General features: G+C 38.4%; 3 protein-coding genes and 1 long non-coding RNA gene across 7 annotated transcripts in view; 1 reads left to right on the forward strand and 3 right to left on the reverse strand.

The window, feature by feature from the left end:
• The window catches only part of LOC136265599 (ryanodine receptor 2-like), a 49853-nt gene extending 45553 nt beyond the window's left edge, over positions 1-4300 (reverse strand). For both annotated transcript variants that reach the window (XM_066060474.1, XM_066060473.1), the window contains exons 1-4: positions 4126-4300; positions 2824-2940; positions 1315-1401; positions 860-934 (exon numbers count right to left, since the gene is read on the reverse strand). In XM_066060474.1, the coding sequence (XP_065916546.1) occupies positions 860-934; positions 1315-1401; positions 2824-2940; positions 4126-4188 (342 nt within the window). In that variant the 5' untranslated portion in view covers positions 4189-4300. The remainder of the gene's footprint in view (positions 1-859; positions 935-1314; positions 1402-2823; positions 2941-4125) is intronic.
• Positions 4301-4360: 60 nt separating this feature from the next.
• Positions 4361-5572, forward strand: LOC136266712 (uncharacterized). The gene is made up of 3 exons (XR_010706240.1): positions 4361-4665; positions 5172-5393; positions 5445-5572. It is a non-coding gene; the product is annotated as an uncharacterized lncRNA (long non-coding RNA).
• Positions 5492-6842, reverse strand: LOC136266711 (uncharacterized). 3 transcript variants are annotated; one of them, XM_066061717.1, is made up of 3 exons: positions 6749-6842; positions 5921-6541; positions 5492-5866 (listed from the first exon to the last, which is right to left on the reverse strand). In XM_066061717.1, the coding sequence occupies exons 1-3, from the start codon at positions 6825-6827 to the stop codon at positions 5562-5564; spliced, it is 1005 nt and encodes a 334-aa protein (XP_065917789.1). In that variant the 5' UTR covers positions 6828-6842; the 3' UTR covers positions 5492-5561. The 3 variants fall into 3 exon arrangements, with proteins under 3 accessions (XP_065917789.1, XP_065917788.1, XP_065917787.1); XM_066061716.1 differs by having other exon boundaries at positions 5492-5869; XM_066061715.1 differs by having other exon boundaries at positions 5492-6541.
• Positions 6843-13671: 6829 nt separating this feature from the next.
• LOC136266580 (ATP-binding cassette sub-family C member 4-like) lies at positions 13672-19192 on the reverse strand. The gene is made up of 19 exons (XM_066061582.1): positions 18928-19192; positions 18031-18272; positions 17931-17978; positions 17833-17877; positions 17570-17761; positions 17344-17438; positions 17206-17292; positions 17058-17154; positions 16741-17007; positions 16255-16389; positions 15574-15643; positions 15217-15447; positions 15063-15163; positions 14804-15004; positions 14591-14746; positions 14447-14536; positions 14232-14404; positions 14063-14168; positions 13672-14009 (listed from the first exon to the last, which is right to left on the reverse strand). Exons 1-19 carry the CDS (start codon positions 19190-19192, stop codon positions 13848-13850), a joined length of 2763 nt encoding a protein of 920 aa, XP_065917654.1. The 3' UTR covers positions 13672-13847.
• Between the last annotated feature and the right edge of the window lie 24 nt (positions 19193-19216).

The raw sequence follows: 19216 nt of genomic DNA on the forward strand, positions 1-19216 counted from the left end.
CACTGGACGGGGGTAATACCGTACGCAAGGAAATTTTGACGTCATAAAACTTTGACGAATTCAGACTTCAACAGATTTGACGAATAAAATGTTGACAAAAATCAAGAAATTGCAAAACCTGTACTTTTTAAGGGCACTTATAAACATTTGACGAATTTAAATTTGACGAATTAAACCGATTCGTCAAATTCGTCAAATTTTTTTGACGTCAAAATTTCCTTGTGTACGGTAGTCAGTTCTCTGGGACATGATCATGACTAACACCATACAGGAAACTGTACCAATGCATATCTAGAAGGTGTGGGCACCAAAAGCCTAATTATCTGAACATCACTCACAGTTGGCATTAGCCTCTCAATTGCAAGATAACATTAGCTCACCAGACTATAGTATGTTCACGTTGAGCTGAACCCTGAAAAACAGTTAAAAATTAAAAGTGGATTTTTCCTCAACAGAGTTAACATTTCTGCCAACCAGATGATTATTGGTAACAGCAAAGTTGTCAACAACAGACACGTACAGTTTGGCTCCATTACAAGTTCGGGAAAGGGCTCTAATGGACACTGTACTTATATGGCTTCTCCATAGGAAATGTATTGTGAAAACTTTGATTGGCCATAAATATTATGTCAAACATTTGAACAACAAGATTTTGAAATATTTTTAGCGGGTCAAGCAGTACTACAAATGAGCCAAATTTCAAGATTGTGTGTAATTGCATCCATGAGTTATTAAATGTTTTTGAGGATTCAGCTCAACGCGAACGTACTATAACTACTGTATGTATTGATACTAACTGGGCAGATCCCATACATACACCACACATACATGCATGTACACAAGACACACACATGTGCACCTTATCAGTTGGAACATGTCTCAACAGTACGGCATGTCCATAAAGAACAATTCTTCTTCCAGTGGTTGCCTCCACCTACACAAATCACACTTGTCAACACCTCTGACCTTATTTATTACTAAACACATTAACACTATCACAATAATTCAGTGATGATTAACAGTGTAGTAGAAAAGGCATCCATATCAAGTAGGTCCCAACCAAAAACTAAGGCATACTTTTTGACCTCATTAATAAGACCACATCAAATAGGTCTCAAACAAAGCCATGGACTTGTCAATAAGATTACTGAGGCCACATGGTGCCAGGTTTGAATGATGTCCATTTGTTATTGTTATTAGCGCTTTACAGTGACCAGTACTGAAGGTCTGACAGCAACATGTACTGCAGCCTTAGGATTACCTAACCTATTTCAAGGATTTGTACAATATTCCATAATAATAGTTCATACTCACCTGCTCCCTTCCTCTGCCATATAAGGCATGTACAGACATGGACTGCTCCAGTTGAAATGTACACTTCCACAAGTCGTTAGCAACATTCTAAATGTGATCATGTGATCATGTAGTGAATAGTTAGGTTATTGGCTAAATAATTATAATGTATGTGTGAATAATATAGTTGAGGTACTGCATGACATGTATTTTCAATGACACAACGTGACAGCAGAGGATATCCCCACACTAACACAGCAATCACATTTCATCATTGCAGATATTCTATCATAGCTACCTACAGTATGTGTATTAAGCTAAGACAAATCATTTTTTATACTACTCATATCATACACAGCTCCAGTTACAGACTGAATTTACTCAGGATGGTATTTTTACCATCATCATCAACTTGTTCTACAATAACATGCACGGAATCCTGTTCCTAAAATTTCTACAATACACGTAAAAAAAACTCTTGTACATGTTGAGCTGAGTTCTGAGAAAACAGCTAAAAAGAAAAGTGGATTCTTTTTCAAGAGACATATAGCACTTCACCCAACCAGATGGTTAGGGATGACGGTGAATGTGTAAAGAACAGACATGCGTGGTTTGGCTCCATTTGGAAAAGAATATGTAGTTTTATGACGATGACTTTAATTGGTCATGAATGTATTATCAAGCATATCATTGAAAAGATTTTGAAACAATTATTCGCAGTAAAATATTTTTGAGGATTTAACTTGTACATATATTACATGCGTACACTTGTAGTCTAGTATGGGACAACAGTAAACTACTACAATTATTATTACTAACACACATACAGGCACATGTACACTACACAATATACAGTGTCAATATCACTTTCGATATGTCAGAGTATAAACAGGTTGAATACTATTCACAGTGGATATTCGTACAGCAGTAACACAATTAAAAATAAAACTTAGACAAAAAGTGGTAAACAAGAAAGAAACAAATGTTAAAGTCAGACATTCCAACATTAAGGGACCCACGAGTGTGGATCCAGCATGGTTACCACTGTGCTACACTACTACCAGCTATCCACCTCTCTTCCTTATAAATGTGAAACTGAAGAAACTTCTATGCATGACAGCAACAGTGATGAAGAAGAAACTAAGCTAAACTAAATTAATGCTTACTGAGGTTTGCCTGTCGTGCAAAATGATGTCTTTCACTGTTCGTGTTTTTGTGGGTTCGAGGTGTGCTAGGGTTAACCCTCCAACCCGAGTTCACTCTGAACTCACTAAAAACTTGCCCATACAACTAGTGTGTTTGATAGTTGATTTATGGTGACTGCTGGATGAAATAGGTACACAAATACAACATAATCAAGTGTCCTACAGACCTTCAGCACTTGTGCTGTAAAGCATTAATAATCAATAAATAAAACACGACACTTCATCAGGAATATGCTATTTGATGTATATGTGTATTCATGATAGTGTGTGTGAATACATGCGAATGTACTTGTGTATGTATGGGTTGTGTTATCATTTCACTCACATTGTCAGTAGGGTGAGGTTCAAGATGGCATGATGAACTACCAAATCCCTCACCAGCTAGGAAGCCTCGATATTGTGGATCACTGTGGTCAGTGTTCATCACTGTGATCAAGTCCTCCTAAATAACATCATGATCACAACTTGATTATAACTTAATCACATCTTGATTATACAGTAGGAGCGAATGATAAGAACAAGAAATTATGTGCAGTACACTTATATCAAATTAGACTAATACAAATATTATGAACTCTTGGCTAATGATTACTTGCATTGACTGTATCAGTTAAGCACTGGAGGGTGAACACAGGAAGGCAGAGTCCGTAAACGTTATCCTTGGGATGAAAAATTATAGCTTTATGAGATGGTCTTTAAGTACGTACACCTTAGCTATGTTTAGAATCTACTTAACATGGTCAGGTGGAGGTTATGAACGTATGTACGTACAGTATCTAGCATGGCTACTTTAATGAAATGATAGAGAAGTGGCTGCTAAGTGAGGTTTCACTATACCATAAAGTCACAAGAAACTTATACTGTGGTCAAAGTATACATACTTGCAACATCAAACACCTCAATGAGACCGCTTCAATACAACACACTAAAATTTTTGTGCTGTCAATAGCAAACTAAAAATTAATTATGCCTGACCACTTGTGGATAACATTACATAGTTTGCAGAAAGGTCACCTGTCAAATTGAAACTCCTTAAATGTGAGATATAACGGTGAACTGCATTTTTTTTTCTTTTTTAATATTGTGTACTGTGCAGGAATCATGTATGATTATAATGCACAGGTGTAATTATAAAAGTGTCCAAATCATTATAAAACTCAGTGTATGTGGGAGCGTTAACAATGTTCTGGGGTAGATTATTCCATAGTTTAATCACTGAAGGGAAGAAGGAAAATTTAAAACTGTCCACTCTAGTATTTAGTTGATTAAAATAGCCACTTTGTATAACACAGGTCATGCACTAGAGCAGCAGGCATCACCATACTGACTGTGATCACATTGTTGAGCACATCAAAACATATACAACAAGACTCAAAGTCATACCGTGAGCTTCTTAACCAGGAAATCAAAGTGGGGCAGTAAACAGAACGTTATCCTAACCACCAAATCCACGCTATACACAATTATCAAACCCAAAGAGACCACCCAATCTGGTTCTAATTAAACAAGATCCAAGTTTCCAAGCAAAACACACGTACATTTTTAAGATGAAAGAAACATATACTACGTGTGAGAGTGAGTGATAGGGTGTAAAATGCACGGATCGAGTGGTACGTATCAACCTCACCGTCTTTACGAAGGTCCCGTCCTCTTCTTCTGCCTCAGTTGACAACGCATCCATCGTAGACATCGATTAGTCTTTAGCGAGCTACTGCAGTTCACACACGATCAGCTCTTACACAGTATCCTGTAGCGAACCATGAGCATCGGAGAGGAAGTGTCAAATTAGTGGCAGGATATCACGTGATGACCAGTCTACACCCCAAAATTTTCGCGCTTTCGGATCTATGGCTATGGCTAAACCGAGGGCTAAACCGAGGGCTAAACCGAAGGCTAAACAAAGAAAACTGTTGCCGTCGTCGCTGCGTGCCTGTTCGCTAATGTTATTCAAATCCAATGCTTTGTTGAAGTAACCATAGATAATATATACCTTACCCGGGATTGGAAACCGGACCGCACACTTCAATACAAAAATCGCGAGCCGTCAGCATTGTAATAATTAACACTTTCGCTTTGATATGTAAGGTTTCACCTCGCCGATGGAAGAAAGGAAAAGAACGGGTAGATAAGCTACTAGTTGTGAACATGAAGAGGATTTACCGTGGTGGTAAGAACAATACTGTTGTATTACTTGCATACAATCGTCAAAATTTTGAACAAATAGTGTTTTGACGCGGTTTATGCAAAAAATGGCTTTTTAGTCGTACCTTCGACTTTTGGGGTTCGTAGAGCAGTGTGGGAGCGACATTTTTCGATGTAAACTACACTGTTTGAAAGCTGAGACATTAGCGGACAAAATCATGCAACTTAAAACCCTTAGTTTTACCGTTTATGCCATCAAATTGCAGCGCAACTGCGAAACAAGCGATTTTGAGGTATTAAGTTTTGAGGCCTACAGGTCATTTTCTAAAGGCTACTAACTTTCTTTCTTAAGTATTTCCTGTAATTCATATGTATACAAACAAAATAGGATAGTTTCAAGGCTGCTGACTTGTACTGATGTAGGCGAAATCCTTGAATCTTCAAGTGAATGCAAGTATTTCCTTTTCAGAACTGTTGCTTTATTATTATGCATATATAGCTAGCTATAGTTTGCACTGGATTTTTTTGCAGATGAATGATAGGAGAGGTCACAGAAAGCTTAGACTTCATAGTAACAAACACTGGCAGCCTAAACCTAAGAGGCTACCAGTTTCAATTCCTTTGAGAGATGTGTCAGTGCTGAAGGTGTCTCTGCCACTGTCATTTCAAGTGTCTCTGCCTTTGTTGATGCACCAGTCAGGTCTTTGGATATTTTGCACAGTAGACTGAAACAGTGTAATGGCATTCCTTCAGGTATAGTGACACAGTGTGTGCAGATGCTTAGCTAAATCATTCCTTTTACAGGGTGGATTGATACAATCCAAAATGCAGAATTGAGAATATTCCAACTGGGTTATTTTGGGTAATCACAAAATAAAGTTGTGTTATGCATAGCATTGCAAATGTTAATAATATAATATACTATAAGCTGCTATCATACAAGTCTCTACGTAAGCTTTTTGACCGCTGTGTACTCTTTTTTGCTGACTGCTTAAATTTCTCCATCCAAAAGCTCGCATATGAAAATCCACGGATAGTCACATAAAGCTGCACTATTTCCTTAAGAAGTGCACTATGTACCTCCTTCTCACCAATCTTGAAATCTGCAGTGGAAATCAACCAATAAAATTCAACATCATCACTGGAGGTAACTTTTTCAACAATCTCCTCTTTTTTTCCAGCTGCTGGGTTGCTACCAAGTAACATTTTTAGGCATTCTCTCACTTCTTCTATTGCAATAAACAATATAAATGTTGTTTCTTTAACATACCATAGCCCACCTCTATCTAGTGCTAATGTCCATTCTTCAGAACTGCCACATTCACTATGTTCTTCGGGTGTGTCCTTTGTTAAAGTCATCAGGCACAATACCATCTCTTCCTTAAGCTCATGTTTACTGCGTTCGATTTTCTTACGTAAATGTCTACAAACATAGCCGGCAGCATAACGAAGAGCATTGCCTTCGCGTTTTGTTACAGCTGGTGCTGGATCAACCTTGGTTTCAGCTGTACACCCTGTCACATGATCACCAATGTATCCCCTGAACAAAATATCAGTTAAATGCTGATACAGGATAGGTGTAGCAGCCACATTAGCAGAGTCCAAAAAATTTACCCAGTCCTCTCGAAATTTCTCTGAAGAGCGCAACAGAAAAAAGTTTCTCCAAAGTTTCTCACGATTGCATGATTTCTTTTTACAAGAGCTCATTGCCTGTTTCAGGTCTTCTGACAATTTCAAAACAAATGTTGTAAAACAGTTATTGTTGGCAGCATCAAGACACCAGTCCAACAGAATCTGTGCCGCTTTTCTTGCTTCAATTGCTTCTGAGGACATTATTTTAAATGAATCATCATTCAATATGCTTCTGAGTGCTTCCACAAAATCATCTTTTGCTTTGGGACCTGCATTGAAAGAAAAAGACAGGTATGGTATAGCATAGTAAGGTATATATTATCTATGGGTATAGCTAATGAATGGCTACATCAACATAACTTGCACACAAACAAGGCCAGGCCAGGCACATCAGTGATTGAATGTTTAAGCTGTAAAAATGCCCAAATTTTGCTACCAGCGCTGGTTGTTTATTGTTAGCTATAATGACAACGAACCAGCATCGTCATTTCCATCGGATTCTCCGCTCTTCTGCTTCGAGCTCTTCTTTCTAGCACGAGTTCCAGCATTCACCATTTTATAAAACACGGACTGAATTACGGAATTACGTTACACTAAACTCGCGATACTACAACGCTGAGTGAACTTGTTGATAGGTGTTGATTGCCTCCGTTTCCAATCCCGGGTAAGGTACCTTAAGGTGCATAAATTTAGCGATTTTAGCGATTTTGATATTTTCGCTAAATTAAATATCCGTTAAATTAAAAACACTGTTATAATCATGGTTATGTATTTCCTGTAGTTGGATCTTCAGCATAGTCATCATCATCTTCTTCAGATTCATCATCTTCTGATTCATCCAGCAAATCATAAGCGTTATGAAGTGCCTGCAAGATTCGGTCTGTGAAATCTTCGTATTCACCATTTACTGGTTCTGCATACTTCATCTGCACGGATTTCCTGCACAGCTCTAATGCTTGCTTATTTTGATCATTCGTTTCCATGCTGACAGTTACTTCGATGGGTATTTCAAGACCACCCTGAATCAGAGGTGATCTTCGATGATGAACATCAGTCACTTTACAAGTTACTGTGGCTCCATGTACGATTATGAAATACATAAAGCGAGATATTTCTCGTGGTAAGTGTCCAACAACTCGTTCAATTGCGCCAAATCGTCTGTATCCTGCTACTGCAAAACGATCAAAACGGTTACCAACTTCTGGGCGTGCTGGCAGTATTTCATGTAAAGTTGGGGCCCAAAATAACTTGTATTCATGATATCCTCTCAGTCCACAAAGAAAACTAAACTGCAAAAACATAGGGCTAGATGCAACGCCAGCCATCTGTGGATACACGTGATCCCGACGTGGTCTGATCGATTTCAGGTGCTACCTACCTGCATTAACTGGTTTTACAGGATTTTACAGGCGCAAGTTCACCTTGTACATGTGATATGGCTCTTTACCGTTTCGGATTCAAACGGATTAGGCCTGATGAGAGTTCCAGTTCCCAAGAGAAACCTATGCCTGATGGAATGCCTTCTTTAGAAGAGGCTAAGAGAATTGGGGTTGGCGAAGTCGAGTACGAAGCTGTTGTAAACAACACAAGTGAGATTTTGAGTAGCCAGAAAAAGAAACAGAGATGTACACGAGGGACTTATTTGAAATACTCAGACGAAGATCGAGCCAAGATAGGAAAGTATGCCGTGGAGAATGGGAATGAACGGGCCCGAAAGCAGTTTTTAAAAAAGTACCCAACCTTGACTGAAAGTACAGTGCGAAATTTTAAGAAGGCCTACAAAGAAGCAGTCGAGTCAGAATTGGAAAAACCAAACCCTGAACCAGTTTGTAAAATTCAATGCCAACCTCAAGGACGACCACCTATTCTATTGGATTTTGATGCAAAATTGATAAAACTGCTGAAAGCTTTTCGGGCAAAAGGCTCTGTTGTTGATATTCATGTTGTAAGAGCAACAGCTACAGCACTCATTGAGAGTAATCCGTCAAGTCTACCACATCTTGCAAAATTTAAAATGCCTCGCACATGGGTACAGTCTGTGTACCGCAGAATGGGATACAGTCGGCGAATCGGTACCACAGCACGTCCGCCTGTACCAAAAGGTCTGTACAGTGAATGTGAAAGAGAATACCTTACAGATATTAATGACAAAAGAGTCAAATACAGAATTCCACCAGAACTAGTGATAAATGCAGACCAAACCCCTTCATCATATGTTTCAGTTGGAAGGAAAACAATGGCTCAGCGTGCAAGTAAAAATGTGCCTGTCAAAGGTTTAAATGATAAAAGAAACATAACCTTAACTTTAGTAGTAACATTAGCTGGTTCCTTTTTACCTTTTCAAATCATCTATGCTGGGAAAACTAAAGCAAGTCAACCACGTGATGTCCGTTTTCCTCGTGGATTTTGCCTGTCACAGAACCCCTCCCATTGGTCAAATGAAGAAGAAACACTAAAACTAATACGAGAAGTGATCAATCCATATGTCATCAATAAAAGAGCTGAGTTGAAATTACCTGAAACACAAAAGGCAATGGTGATTTGGGATGTCTTTAAAGGTCAAATGACACCTGCTGTTAAAGCAGAGCTTGAGGCTAAAGACATTGAACTCGTGCCAGTGCCTGCTAACATGACACATTTTTTCCAGCCTCTAGACCTCACAGTCAATGGATCAGTAAAGAAATTTATGAGGAAGAAGTTTGTAACTTACTACAGCAGGGAAGTCAAGAATCAGCTTGACAATGGTGCTGCTTTAAATGATGTTGAAGTTGATTTGCGCTTAAGCAAGATAAAACCCTTGCATGCACAATGGCTTATTGAGATGTATAACCACTTTACAACTGAAAGAGGTCAACAAATAATCATAAATGGTTGGAAGAAAGCAGGCGTTTTCGATCTTTTTGTTGGATCGCACATTCCTCCTCCAGAAGATCCTTTTGAAACTGTTTATCGGTAGAAACGTTGTCTCACTTACCTACAATGAACATTTGACTGATTACACATGTCATTATAAACGACATTCATTTATAATTGAATTTTTAAAAATATAGTCATCAAAAAATCGCTAAATTTAGTACTCGCTAAATCCACAAGTACATGAAATCGCTAAATTTAGTATGCGTTAAATTTATGCACCTTAAGGTATATATTATCTATGAAGTAACTAAGGTTAATAGTCCCACTGGTGCCTGGTGAGTTGATAGTGTGTCAGATTGCACGTACACTGACGTATTATCCTCGGTATTATCCCACACCTATCTAGTCAGTTCATTGTGGCAGTCTATAGCAAGTTCATGGTCATTGGTGCCTATTCATTCATAAGGAGTTCCATTTTTCATGCATGCATCAATGTATAAGCAGAGACTAGTCTAGCGCGGCCGCCCCAGTAGGAAGGATAGCATTATGCACCTTTCGGAGTGGAATGCAATTACTGGTAGAGAGGTAGTTGTGTGTGATTAATAGATTGCATCATTATATGATATTCATAGCCTTTCTGTACAAGACTCTGGGAAAGTGAGACAGAAGCCATAGTTTGCCGCATGTTAAATTAACCAAAACAGATATTCACATCTGACTAAATGAGCAGGCAAGCAATATGATTGGACGCACCAGTTTTTGGCAAGTCAGTGCTGTATGCTAGAGATGAGTTACCAGACCCTTCCTGCAAGTGAAGGGGTGGCTGCTCCAGACTGTAAGCGTTTGAGCGTTAACCGGATGGCTGCAGGTTCGAGGCTACCCAGGTCCAGTCATAGATTTATTTTTCTCCTTTCTCCACCTTTTCAAACACTTTCTGTAACAACTTTGGACAGGCTGTAGGACCAGGTGTCCTACAGAATTACAGCACTTGTGCTGTATTGTCTTGAACTAATATCCATTTGGTTCCACATGGGGTACTTTGAGATAATAAGTCACTCCCTAGAGTTCCTATACATATACATGAAATTGACAAGGAGAAAACATCCTGACCGCCTGGCAAACTCCTGTAAGCGTCCGAGCATTAATGGGATGGCTCCAGGTTTGAGGCTACCCAAGTTCCATCATGGATTTTTTCTCCTTTCTTCACCTTTTCAAACACACTTTCTGTTTCTTTTCTTTGTAGTGTACTTTTGTGTTGTTATTCTTTGTCCTTGTAGTGTTATTTTTGTAATGTATGTGTTTAGGGAAGCACCCTTGTACAGGCTATGCCTTTTGGTACCACCCTGTCATTTTGACAAATTAGATAAATAATAATAATAACTTTGGACAGGCTGTAGGACCAGGTGTCCTACAGACCTTCAGCACTTGTGCTGAAAAGCCTTAATAAATAAATAATTTAAAAACCTGGATGGCTTAACTAATTGCGTCTATAGGCAGGGGCGTACACAGGAATTTTGAAAAGGGGTCCCACTGAGCTATTTTCAAACGGTTCTATTATAGTAGTTAATTGCTTGACTGCTTTATCAGAGTACTATAGCATTGGTACCTGCTGTAAGTGCAGGATCACAATTGTTTGTGGTTTTGACAGGACTTTCTGAAACTATAGCTTCTGAAAACAGTTATTCCATCAGAGGTGGGCTTAATCAAGGGCATACCCAGGGGGGCTTCATGCCCCCTTGGAGAGAAATTAAAACTTCATGTTAGCTGAGAAAATGGAAGGCAAATTTGTTTCTTATTTACAAATTAGCGACTTAATTACATGGATGGGAGGTCATTTCTTTATTAAAGATTCTGTATTAAAGAAAATGCTCCTAATCTGTAGCTCTCTGTTACTATGAAGTATAGTGAAAGCTGCCTTTGCTGAGCATCAAAGTGTTTGTGCACGTGATTAATAGCAACAGCAATGATGCTGGAGGCAAGTGGGTATAGGGATGAATCACCTGCACAGTCTGGCCGGTAACTTTTTCTCACTGAAGCTAGCTGTATAATGTGCTTGCAAGGTTATCATTGACAGTTGTGGAGCTGTTAAATAACTGTTCAGTTATTGGTGAGCCAACTTCATGCCTAGCACTTTACAGCCAGTTGGTACCTTGGGTGATGTGGCAAGAGCAATCCTAGAAAATAAAAATGAAATGAGGGAATGGAATCGTTGTTTAATAAATCAGATGTATATAGCATGGCTGCAACAATAGCAGCAACATATATATGAGACTATAATTATAGTAGTGCAGTGTCAGCAGAGTTTAAGTTCATACATCTAAGCACACAGGACCCACTACACACATTACTGAGGCCCTAAATATCTACCATCCACATAATGGACAAAAATTATATAGCTATGCTATACATTCATAGTCTTGCGTGGCCAGACCCTACCTTCCATGCGGCGCTTATTGGCTGAAGATTATAAGTGTACAAAAAGTTAATTTTGATTAACTTTGTACTCTTGTTGCATTTTATACTCGTGAGGTTTTACAATCATTATACTAATAAAGATTACAAGTGCATGCTTATAGCTCTCACAGCTAGGTGCTAGGGACCAGCATAGTAATAGGTGCCTGAAAGCATACTAGCATAATAGGCTGAATAATTTCAATTTTCCAGCAAACTTAGTCTGTGGACCAGACATGCTGCATTTCAATTGCTCAATCATTCTAATAAAGCAACCAAGCACCTTTCACAGACTATATGTGGATAAACTAATTTTGCAAATTCTGCAACCTTGTAACACAACTGTAACTGCCGTTACTGGGTTTTAAAGCCATTTCATGTTAAGTACAATGACAACTTTTCAGTTGCAGGCCTGTAGGCATCCCCTCTTTAACAGGTCCCGCACAATTTCAGCCTATATGGGGTTTTAGTGACTGAAATGTCACCTAATTCAGTCTTTTAGTACATTTTAATTCCTGCATGGGAGGCATATGTATGGCATCCACCACTGGTAAGCATGCAATCAAATGGTTCAGTATAGGGCTTGCAAAATTTTCCACTGCACAACAGCTGATTAATGTGCAGGTGAGTATACATCACATGTTATTGAGCCAAAAATTAATGTGTACTTTATCATGTACATAATCACTGTCAATTCACTAGACCTGTAGAAATAAGTACATGCAATCTGGTATGGCGGCTGGTCCTACAGCTGCAGTGGCTTGGTGAGACGGAATGAATCTAGATGATCATGATGTGTGGACAATGTAGCTATATAGAAGATTTGGCTTGCTGTGTCAGTGAAAACTTTGAGTCAACTGGCCCAGTGCTTTGTGAATAGTAGATTCAATAACTTCATTTATACATGTAGGACTTGTTGATCTATACATAACATGTAACTAGATCATCGCAGCTGACACGGAACCAGTGAATAGCTACTTAATTATATCAACTTTGCAAAACACATCTTCAGACAACTCATTGCCTGAGCCTATTATACTTTTGAAATTGCCTATTATGTTTTTGAGCAATAACGTTTCTCAAATGCTCAATTTTGCCCCAAATATGCTCTTAGAAAATCATATCTTTGCTGCTCTATTGGAGTATCTAATACACCTGTGAATGTTCTATTAGGATATTTCAACATACAGTGTCTGTTCTATTGATCTTTAGCCTCTCTTCCCTTCACAAGCAACTAGGCAGTACTATTGGTAGACAAATTATATTGGTAACCATTTTAACGTGATCAAATCTCACCTTTCTTTTTGGCTGCAGCTTGAGAAAGCTAAGAACTGACGTTCTCTTTTGCTGTGAAACAAAAGACAGATTTGCACCAATTATAAAAGGCTAATAATTAATATTAACCTTGTCATAAGGAGCTGGGATGCCATCATACACTCTCAGCCTGTTCAATGCTTCTTCACCTCTTGCTGTTTTATGTGGTACCATGCCGTGTACTGTGCCACATGTCAGAAGATGTCGCTAGGTGCCAGAAAGTGGAATACTGTAGACCATGAGCTTTTACTGTGTTTTCCAGTTTTATTACACTATTTCGTTTACATCATGCCGCACAAGCAGAGTGTTTCAGCTTTTTTGGTACCCAATGCACAAAAATTGTGCCTCTATATGTTATGCTGGCATTATGCTCAATGCTTTTTTGCCTACCTATTATACCCCTAGTCATGCAGCCACATGCCTACAACTCATGCAATAAAAAAATGACTCACACTGTATTGTGTATGCCTCACCAAAGTTGGCACCAGAGTAATGCATAGAAGAAATGCCAAAAATGACATCATAACATAATGTACACACTACAGCTGTCTCTAGTCAAGTACAGCAGCAGGAAAGCAAAGTGCTTTAAGCTATTGTGATGAAGTATCATACATCCCACAAGTCAAATTGAAAAGAATGTTTTAAAATACATTTTGCACTTTCGTAGTTGACAAGCACAAGTAGGCTGGTGTTCAAACTTTTTTTTTTTGAGGTTTAGTCTTGTAGCACCACAAATACCACTGCCTTTGAGTTATTCAGACACAGCCAAAGACCCGTCATGTATTGACATCACCATTTCATTCCACAACACTTACATCATGCATTGCAGACAAACACAGCTATAAAAAAAATAATATACACAAAGTTCAAAACTGCAACATTACTTGCCTCGTGCCAAGATGCTTGGCAATTAAATTAATCTATATAGTGGGTTTATACTCTAAAAATGTATTGTCAATTACAGCTAGTTAATTGTTCTACAGTTGCAGCAATTTCCTTAAGTCTTTCTGAGTTTGCCGGACCAGTTCTCTTTACCATACTATGAAACACTGACTGTTGTTTCTGTAGGAGGTTGAATGGTGTATCAAACTCTATCACTTTACCAGAAGATAAAACCTACAAATCAACAACATTTACGTACATAATTACTCACTATCATCCTAACCCACCAGTACTCTATCAGAGTCCATTATTGTTTCCGGTCGGTGAGCAATAGTAAGGATAGTACAATGGTTGAACTTCTTGCGGATCATCTCCTGAATTATACCATCCGTTCTGCACTCAATACATGTCACCATCATACAGCTCTCACTTCTCATAACATCTTAGTGAACTTACATTAGGTCAACATTTGCAGTTGCTTCATCAATCACAAGGATCTTGTTCCTCTTCAATAGTGCTCTTGCTAGACACATCAACTGTCTCTGACCCACACTAAAGTTAGAACCACCTTCAGACGCTTGTGATTCTAATCCATTCTTCAAATTGCTTACTATCTCCTTCAGTTGTACCTGAATGTAGTAATGAACTACAATTACTATATTATATTAAACCTCTTCCAATGCATCCCATAGTTGGTGATCTTCAAGTTCATTGAATGGGTCCAAGTTATACCTCACAGTTCCACTGAACAGTACTGGGTCCTGTATCACACACACACTAGTCTAAATCTCACTGCAATATACACAACACATCACCTGTGGAATAATTGATATCTTTTTACGAAGATCATGTAGTCTTATGTCTGTTATTTGTATTCCATCAATTTCAAACACTCCTTCTGGTTCTGCTAATCTGAACAATGCTGACAACAATGAAGACTTGCCAGCTCCAGTTCTACCCACAATACCAATCTAATATATAATGTATACACACAACTTGTCACAGTCTAATAGTAATTAGTTATCGACCTTTTCACATGATTCAATTCTAAAAGATATTGACTTCAATGCGTAGGGATAATCAGTGGCGTATTTAAATTTAGTGTTATGAAGTTCAATCACTCCTTTGTCAGGCCATTCAAGAGGAGGAGCTTTGTCACGTGGAATAGTTTCCAGCTCTGCTTCACTTTCTAGTTTACCATAAGCCATGACTCTCTCCACTGATGCCATCTAAGGATTTACATGAATTGTTATGTTGTTGTTTACTTGTGTACACAAATGCAGTTACCAAGTTTTCTACTTCAGCACTGGTACGTATACAGTGTTGAAATAAGCCGACCAGAAATGCTGCATAAAGCATTGCTAGACCAACTAAAGCTGGATCAAGTGCTACAAATGCAGAGAAAAGTGTCGATTATTTAAATGAAACAAATACTTCTTACTGTCTGCAAGGGGAATTGAGCTAAAAATCACGATTGTAAGGAAAACTGATCCCACTAGGTCAAGTCTGATTCCAAACCATCGGGAGGTAGCAATTTTCATGTACCATCCTTTGGTGTGCTCATTTTGGTAGAAGTGAAATCTATTGACAAAACTCATCTGTTCTTTAAATGCTCTAATGGTGGACAAGCCTTGAATTGTAGCAGAAATGTGGGAATATAATGGACTACGAGCTGTGTAGAAATATACAATGATCATTTTCATGCAACCTGATCTGAGTCTACTTACAAGTCTTTGTATATTTCGTGAGGTGTGAAGGAAGAAAGAGCGAAATATCAAAACTGTTACAAAGATAATACTGGCAGGAATTATCAACCAGTAGTTAGCGATACAGGCAACAACTACAATTGCACAAATCCGCAACAATGCCTACAACATCAGAAGCTGTAATAAATATATAATAATACAATTATTACTGTAAAGAAATGAAGGAAAAGGTGAGGTAGTGCACTATCTAGCAGTCCTGTGTCAGCTGAAAATCTATTTAAAACACGTCCTGCAGGATATGATGTCAGTATTAATTTTGTGTCCTTAGGAATTTACATGCTTACCAACAGGATTGGTGTAAAAAACAACATTTGTGTCCTTAATATTGATCCAAACATTTTGTTGTGTAAGTTACGAGCTGCAGCAAGGCATATCAGAAATCCCAGTGTAGCTCGCAACATTACAATGAATACAGCGCCTCCAATAATTCCACCATATATTCCAATTCTTTGGTGAGTGGTAAGGTCAAAAGTACGTAGATGTATTAAATGATATGTTTTCAACTTGTGGAGAACAAGAACCATCTTGGCTAGCCCTGTGAACTGAATAGTATTATATTGTCTAATTATGATGTTGAATTACCATTCCGATAGCCACCAGTCTGCAGCAACAATACTGCACTGTGAAAAATATGTAATTTTCCATGAAAAATGTGTAATTTTTATTGCCAGCAATGTACATGCATAACTAGTATTGTAAAATTAATTGCTTACCTCAGCCAAGATGAACATTAATATAAAAATAATGGTTATCAGTGTGTTTCCACCCTCCTGGATGTACTTAAAGTAAGTTTTGTTAGAGATAGTTCCATGAGCTCTCTCCTCTTCTGGTACAACATTCACTACATTCTAGAGTGAATTCATGTCACATGCAGTCGTTAAACAAAGGGCCTCACTCAGCCTTGGCACTCACATGTGACAGTACATTACATGTCTATACAGTACATCACTCAAGAACAAAATATCTGGTACAAAATCTGAAGGGAGTTACATATAGTATAACTCTCACCACACAAGCACACGTGCATGCACACACACAAACACACACACTATCCATACATACACACCACACACATGTGTGCTCATCATCTCCATGTACACACGTGTTTGCTCATCATCTCCATGTACACACACCTCACTTTCATCACAATCGGATAGTACAGATGCCTCAGAATATAGTGATGTATTCTGCTTTGGTTATGAATCAGTGCTGGCACCACGATCACCGCAAAAGTTCATTGATGGTGTATGCGGGTTTCTCATTTCCTCTTCATGTAAAGGGCCCAGACACGTAGTAACATTTTGATATTCTGTTTCTATTAATTTATGATTGCTTTTGTTTGCCACAACCTCTTGGACTATTATATCAGTTGATTTTTTATTATCCTCTACATCATCAAATAGCTCAGTAGGGTCAACACCACTTGATGTTAACTCCTCATAATTTCCATATCCTTGTACACATCCCTACTTAACATGCAAATAACAACATTATAATCACTTTGTATATAGCTCACCTCTCTCAGTACTAGAATATGACCTGCATGTTCAGCATATTGCAACTGATGGGTCACTAAGATCACCAACTTATCAGCTAACACTCCACATATACACCTTAATAATCATAACACCAATAACATCTACAATTCATTAAATATTCTATACCCATCAAATAGGCATCTGCTCACTGCAGCATCTACTGCACTCAGAGGATCATCCAACAACATGATGTCACTGTCCCTGTACACAGCCCTACACACAACACATTACACCATCACTGCTTCTCACATGGTCTACACACACCTGGCAAGGTTCACTCTAGCCTTCTGACCACCACTAAGGTTCACTCCTCGTTCTCCTATCAAAGTCTCATCACCAAATGGCATCTCATCAATGTCCTTAAATAGATGTCAGTTTATTTTTGTGCCCTCATAGATTATTATTATTATTATTATTTGTTAAGGATGTAAAGGCAATGCCTGTGTATCCTGCATGAACGTGTGCATTGTGTGAATAGGTTTCTTTTTACCTTGACAAGACAACAACACTCCACTACTCTCTTATACCAAGCCTCATCATAATCTTGTCCAAATAAAATATTTTCTTTAATTGTTCCAGAAAGTATCCATGGATCCTGACTTGCATAAGATACACTACCCTCAATGTCTACTGACCCATCCAATGCTTCTAGTTCTCTCAATAGGCACTGCAGTACTGATGACTATGATGGTAGTAAAGTAATGATAAATGTCGGTTAGAGTGACCCTCTCAACTAGTAACTAGACAACACACCTTTCCTGATCCCACTGGACCAACTACTGCCAGTAACTTGTTTGACTATATCATCATCTTATAATCTCACTTGGCTCTCTACCAACTAAACACCTCACCTGATCTACTCTGAGGTTGATGTCTTTTAAAACAACTTTCTCTCTATCCTACAGACATACACACATGAAGATGCCGCATAAGTTGTTTTTTAACTCTAACATGTGTCCAGGATGCTGTTAGATTATTGACTATGACTCTGGGAGGAGTAACTTCATTGGAGAACGAACTGCATCTACTATCATTAGTGACTTCTTCAGCGACCAACTTAAGAGTAGACATCACATTAGGGGAACATGACCTACTGGTTGTGTTGACTGGATCACTATCTTTACCAGTTATTGTATCATCAAGTTCTGGTAGTAATAGTAGGTGTTGTAAAGACCACGATACTGAGCCCAAATCTATTTCCAGAGAAACTATACACAGTCTATTTGATTAAGAATCTCTTTAATCAACAGCAGTAAAAAATACAGCAGCAACAGCAAAATAACAACAGCACACCAGTAGTACAATAACACCAGCAAAATGTACATGCTACACTATCTATTTATACACAATTCTCAAGAAAGTTCTAGAACTTGCCAGATTCAACCTTTACATCTACACTTTCAATGTTGACTGTTTCGCAACAACTAAGTTTATTTTTTATCTTTATTCCATTTCCCCCTCCTCATGTTCTACATGATGATATAGGAGTTAGTGTAATATCAGTAGTAAATCGTTCTCTTTAAGCAATCTTTTGGTGAAGGTATATTATCTCTCAATTGTCTGTACAATATTCTTATTTAGCTGATTCCAGTTCTAGTGGACAAAGCTTAACTATTGGTCTAACAAAGGTCTTATCTGCTACTTGAACTTTAACTGAGCGAACATTCCCATCTTGGCCCAAGTATACTTCAAGAACTCTTGCCAAAGGCCAGTGAGCTCGTGGACTATCAGTTGTCATCATTAAAACTACATCACCCACTTTCAAATTGTTCCGCAACTCGAACCACTTCTTCCGCGGACTCAGACCTGGTATCCATTCATGAAACCATCATTGCCAAAAATGTCTACTAAGTTCTTGTATTCTTCTCCATCGTCTCAGTGGATGGTAAGCTACTTCTTTTGTACTTTCAGGAGCGAATGTTCCCCCCATTTGACCATGTAACAAATGATTCGGTGTAAGGGGTACATCGTCATGTGGATTAGCAGATTGATAAGTCAAAGGTCTGCAATTAATCAAGGCCTCCGCTTCCGTAAAAGCCGTCATCAATTCCTCATCAGTAATGTCTGAGTTACTCAGAATAGCCGTGATTGCCCTCTTTGCTGCTTTAATCATCGTTTCGAAGACTCCTCCAAAGTG

Source organism: Dysidea avara, chromosome 9, assembly GCF_963678975.1.
Source record: "Dysidea avara chromosome 9, odDysAvar1.4, whole genome shotgun sequence".
Lineage (NCBI taxonomy): Eukaryota > Metazoa > Porifera > Demospongiae > Dictyoceratida > Dysideidae > Dysidea > Dysidea avara.